Source organism: Empidonax traillii, unplaced genomic scaffold (assembly GCF_003031625.1).
Source record: "Empidonax traillii isolate 1590-97213 ecotype Southwest subspecies unplaced genomic scaffold, ASM303162v1 scaffold217:size1918799, whole genome shotgun sequence".
In the NCBI taxonomy this organism is placed as follows: domain Eukaryota; kingdom Metazoa; phylum Chordata; class Aves; order Passeriformes; family Tyrannidae; genus Empidonax; species Empidonax traillii.
The window spans coordinates 175,698-181,697 of record NW_020955410.1 but is presented as its reverse complement, the minus strand read 5'-3'; the positions used below and the strand labels follow the sequence as shown (position 1 = coordinate 181,697).

The 6,000-nt window shown below is 36.1% G+C and overlaps 1 protein-coding gene across 3 annotated transcripts in view; it reads left to right on the top strand.

Annotated features, from left to right (window-relative positions):
- ARMC3 (armadillo repeat containing 3) overlaps positions 1–6,000 on the top strand; it is a 61,360-nt gene that overhangs the window by 17,883 nt on the left and 37,477 nt on the right. For all 3 annotated transcript variants that reach the window (XM_027887587.1, XM_027887588.1, XM_027887590.1), the window contains 4 exons: positions 2,121–2,238; positions 4,151–4,276; positions 5,268–5,336; positions 5,666–5,841. In XM_027887587.1, the coding sequence (XP_027743388.1) occupies positions 2,121–2,238; positions 4,151–4,276; positions 5,268–5,336; positions 5,666–5,841 (489 nt within the window). The remainder of the gene's footprint in view (positions 1–2,120; positions 2,239–4,150; positions 4,277–5,267; positions 5,337–5,665; positions 5,842–6,000) is intronic.

Here is a 6,000-nt window from a genome sequence, read left to right as displayed (position 1 = left end):
CTTGATTTAATTCTTGTTGCTGAGTCATTATTAAGCAAAATGACTTGCAATACAGTTAGCTGATTATATTTTCTTTAGAAAGGAACTTTGTTCGGTGACTTGGCCCATGCCTCCAGCTTGTCACAGCAAGCATGAAGTTGGACAGTGTCTTCAGATTTTTCTGACCTAATTGAAGCTAGGTAGATCAGTTAAACACATTAGGCAGGCAACGTCTTAATGCAATTTGTCTTTTGAGCTTGCTGCCTGCTAAATTGTGTGATCTGCCTCATTGAAGGCGATGAAATTAATTAGATTTTAAAACCTACTGAAAATATGAATTTGGTAATGTGACGGTTTGGACCTGGCTCCCTGCTAAATGCTCGAAAGCTAGGACAGCAGCCCCTTTCCCCCCCCCTCCTTTCTTCCCTTAGGTTAAAGGAGAAAGAAACTATAAAAATTAAAGAACCCACAGTCAAGCTGCTTATATAAAAATATATCTATATTTACGCAAATTACAGTTATATACAGTTAAGATGCTATATACACAGAAAAAGGGGGTCCACCCCCCGCAGGGATAGGGAAAGGGAAAAAGGGGATAAAAGGGAACAAAAGGGACACCGAACAGGTATACTAGATCAAACTATACTAATAACTAACAAAACAGATCTCACCACGTCCCTTAGAACAGTAGGATCGGCAGTCACAGTCAGCACTCTCCAAACTTCCACGTGGTAGGACAGCGGACTCTGCAGGCCTCAGCCTTAGATAAGCGAGACCAACGCAGGGACCCACTGTTCTCAGACCTCGCCGGAAGAGAAGAGAGCAAGGTCTCTAATCTCCGACTTATTTATACTCTGGTTTACGTAAAAATTGTATGGAATACAATTGGCTGTACCTCGTTACTTCCTTGGTTACAAACTGGTCACCAGGAAGGCCTAGACTAAAACCATCACAGGTAAGTATCACATTTTGCCTTATTTTTGAGCAAGTCAGAAAAGTGAGAAGAAAAAAAACCTCCTCTTTGTCCATTTTTCTTCTAGCACACTCAAAACTTTTAAGATTTGCTCCATATAATTTACTTGCTTGACAAGCTATATGTGCCTCTGAAGTAAAACAATCAACATTTGTAATTATGTATGGTATGAATATATGTTGTAACATTTTAAAATAATTTGTATTGCTATCTTATATGATTAATCTGCTGTATTTTAAAGATAAATACATTGATTCTGAGAGACAGCGTGACTCCAGTATGTGATAGTTTCTGTATGTAACACAGATGCTCTGTAGTCATGAAGTGTGAAGACAGAAGACAGTTTTTCCATACTGAAAAATTACTTTAAATCCAAACAGGCTTAAAACTTTTTAATTGGTAGGATTTTCAGAAATCGAATAGTGTCTTGTTAAGGAATGAAAGGCTTTTTTAGAAGATTCTCTTGCTCACGTGATGTTAGTCCTAAGAAGTCTATTAAGAGTGTGAAAACTCTCTGATTTGTTGGAAGATTTCTTTCCGTATGAGAGAACTCAGAAATGGAAATGAGCACTTGGTATCATTTCTGGTTGAGTGAGCAGGGATTATATTTTGGAAATGCTTCAGCTAGTGCAAGATCATGGTGAGCTGGTGAACTGAGTTGACAAAGGCCCAGAAAATGTGCTTTTATTAATTTTTTAAGCAACTACAAAGTGGTATTGCCAGAGAGTAACCAAATGCTCTTCTTCGTACAACACCTGAGTTAGTGGTCTCTGTGTTACAGTTGCTCAAAAGAAACTTCTCATATCTGGTTCCAAATCTGCAGAATGCTCTTACATGTGAAACAATTACTTAGTTACTTTCAGGACTTTCTAGATTTGCAGGGAAGTGTCAGGGTTTTTCCAAAATCTTCATATGGCATAAAATCCTGATTATACTTATTTGGAAGTAAATTATTCTTTTTTATTTTTTAACAATGTCTCTGATTGTTAAAAAATCAGATTTCTCCAAGTAAATAGCAACTCATTAAGATTTCTAATTCGAATTCTAGATATCAAACAAGATTTTTTTTTTCCTAATGAAATGTGGGAGTCTACTGCAGCATACAGAAACACTCGATACAAATTAAACTTTTCCTTCCTTTTTTTTGTTGTTGTTTGCTTGTTTGTAGTTTGATCCGTTATTAATTGAAAGCAAAACACCAGAAACGGTTGTACTAATGCTCAGTTCTCCTGAAACGGAAGTTTTGACCAAAGCATGTGATGCTCTGTATAAATTTGCTTCAAAAGGTTAGTATTTTTGCAATGAGCTTTGTTTTGTACTGCTTAGAGTTTGATGGTAGTTCACAATTTTTAGTTTCCTAGCACTGAAATCTTAATTTCTTCTCAAAGGTCTCTGTCGAGGTTTTGGGGGTTTTCTGAAATATCTATCCAACCCTTATTTGCAGTAATAAAGTAATTTGCATGAAGGAAATTTTTACATTTTTGTTGTAGAATTTTATATTCACTGTTGAATAGAGCTTGTTTTAAATATAATGTAGATCTGGTTTTGTATGAGCTGCAATTGGGAAATAAGTACTTTTTTATGTCACAGTTTGAGACTTCTGTACCATTGTAGTTATTTCAAGGTTCAGTTTTCAGTGAAAATAACTTTTTAGCTTGTTTCTGTTATTTTTGCACAAAGTTGTTGTGTCAATATTTCTGTGACAGATGATTTATTGGAGACTGCTCAACCTCCTTTATCAAGCTTATTCTGTCTGTGTTGGGAGTCTAACAAGTCTCCAACATACCAAATCTTCCAAAGGTCCCTGTATAATCTGTAGCTAAGAATCCAAGGGACCGAGGAGAAGAACAACTGTGTAAGGCTCAATTTTTGTAGCAAATAATTTGCTAAGCTGTCTCCTACTTTCTCTATGCCAGTCACTCAAACTGGTATATGCTGGTAGTGTTATTGGTCTGATTAATGTGGTTTAATTTTAATTTCCATTAAATTTACATTTTCTTAAAAGATTATGGGTCTGGATGTTGATTGTTATGGCAACTGCCAACACTGCTGAAGTTATGAGAGAAGAGCTGAACGCTTTGACAGCTGGCTAGAGGTCACCAGATTCTGAAAGATGTTTAAGCTCAGCTTAATATGGCAAGCTTGGCTGAGAGCATGCAATCATATTTTGAATATGGGAAGAGAGAATGTGGGCCATAAGCCCTTGCTGGCTCCTTCCCTGCTGTCCACAATAAAATATGTCACACTGCAAGAAGGACGACAGATGCTTATTTTTTTATGTTTCCACTAAATGAATAATTCTTTAAATCATTAATGTAGATATTCCTACAATCTTCCAGAAGACTCGACTGTATCTTTGCAGTGTGGCACAAGAGGAGGAGTTGTTTTCAGTTAATTAATTGCAGTTAATCTATTTTTTGAGTGTTGCTAGTAAATTAAGTCCCATTCCTCAATAAAAATACCTTGTATTTTAATCATGTCTTGGCCTGAGTATGAGCATAGCTCTCCAGTTTTCTCTCACATTGCTTGCTTTTAGCCAGAAAGAACAGGCTTGCTTCATTAGAAAATGAATTATAAAACTGTTGTGGAACTGAGAATGGGAGTAGGATTGGGATTTTGTTTCTTGGGTTGTGTGTGTGTTTTGAGTGATCAGGAATGGAAGGCTGTAGTCTCACAAAACACCTCAGTTCTTTGCATGTCTAGCACCCATTGAGGTACAAAGTGCTCCCTTCTAAGGTAGAAATCTCAGGATTTAATGATCCAAATCCTGGTAGTTACTTCCACTGAGGGATAGTAAAGATCCACTGAATTAATTAACTGTTATTTTGAGGAAAACCGAATTGGGAGGCAAGAAAAGAGGAAGATAAAATGAGGTTCTTAATGATACTGTATAAAATGAGGTTCTTAATGGTACTGTTCACCTATACTTTGCTAAATAGAAAGTTGTCCTTTGTACTACCATTGCAGTCTCTAACAAATGAGTTTAGTGTCCAATAGACAGAAGTATCCTTTGCTTTACAAATGTGAATTAATCTTAGACATATTTATTTGGGGTATAGATTAGATGATCTCCCAAGGTCCTGTCAGGCCTTTGTTTTTTGATTCTACTGTCCAATAAAAGTAGCTGTTTTACTTCGATACATTAGAACTGTGAGGTTGTTGCATTTTTCTTGGGCTTTTAACACAATTCCTCTTCAGATGATGAAAACAAAGTGATACTCCTTGGTCTTGGAGCATTGGAACATCTGTATAAACTCATCTCACATGAAGATCCCATTGTACGCAGAAATGCCATCATGGTTTTTGGCATCATGGCTTCTAATCGTAAGAGTCTCAATTTATAAATATTTTTCAATGTGTGCTCATCAAAACAAAGAGCTGACCCATGTGAAAAAATCCTGTATTAATGGCCCAGAATAATGAGTAAGTAATGTAAGGTTGAGTTTCATTGGCTGCTGTTTTTACAGTGCTTTATAAACCTATATCTAATTAATGTAATTAATCAGGTGTTATTTTGATGGATGTTCTACCCAATTGTCTTCAGTTGTGGTGTCCCAACCACTCTCAAGTCTTTTCACCAACTGCTACCTGCTTTTCATGCTGCACTAGACCTTACCCTCTTTACCTTCCTTTCAACTCAGCATTAGCATATAGTCCATGCTACTGCACAAACATGAATTTAAATTAACAAAGATCTTTCATTTATATTCACATCTTAATAGTTTCTTTATTTAAAGTAAATTAAACTCATACCTTTTTTTCCTACATTTCAACACTGCAATATGTTGATAATAACAACACTGCCCTTTAAGATCACACAAAGTCTGTTCCAACAGCTATTATTTGATTTTTCTATCCAGTGGTTGTGGTTTTACTAGTTTGCCATTGACAACAATAAAAATTCATTCTGAAAGTCTTTACTGTGATTTTAATAAGATCTAGGTAATTCATGTTTTCCATTTGCAGTGTGGGCTGGCATTAGCTTAAAATAGCAAAGTGATGGCTTGAAAACTAAGTAACAGATTGCTTTTAGTCTGATAATTTTAACAACAAATAATTTAAACTATTGGGATGTGACTTCTTTGGCGATTAAAAGTTCATATATATCAAAGAATGTGGTGTGGTACTTTAAAGTCTCTTCTATTTTTTTCTGGGCCTATTATGATCTTGGTATAACTTCAGTTGTGTGTCTTTCCCAGTCAGATCTGTTTGTCACTCAGTAACCATAAGTACATTTGCTTGGAGCAGATTCTCTTCTTTACTCAGCCAACGTTGCCAAATGAGAGACTTCGTATTTGTATTTATTTCATTGTAGATGATGTCAAGAAGTTACTGAGGGAACTGGATGTCACAAATCCACTTATATCACAGCTGGCGCCAGAAGGTACCTTGTGCAGAATTCATTCCTTGTACTAAAGTACGGTCAGAAATAATTTATGATTGCATTTGAACAGACAATTTAATAAAATCTTCCCTGTAACTTATGATTTGTCCTACTACATGTTAAAGGGGTAAATGCTTTTATAGGAGTAGCTCTTACTCACCAAGCAGTATTTTATGTTGTACAGATGGAGCAACATGTTTATGGAGGCATCAGGTAGGATTAACAGCTATTATTTATTGACTTCAAATAATGTTTTAAACCACTGGATTAGTGAATATGTTCTGTGCTGAATAAAACTTGATCAAAATGTTTCTTTTTTTTCCCCACAGAAGATGTAGTTATCCATGAGTTTGCTACTCTCTGTCTAGCACATATGGCTGTTGAATGTACTACTAAAGTAAAAATATTTGAGCAAGGTGGGTTAGAACCACTTATCAGACTGCTAGGTAGCCCTGATCCTGACGTTCAGAAGAATTCACTTGAATGTATTTACCTTCTGGTACAGGTAAAGTTTCCTGTTGTTTGTTGCTTTAAATTACAGAGGCAGATAAACCCTTCCCATCCCCACCCCCACCCAGACATCCTCTGTGGGGGTAATAATTCTAAAATACTTGTTTTCTTTACTCCCCAGTGTCCATCATTGTATTTGAAACATCACACCCGA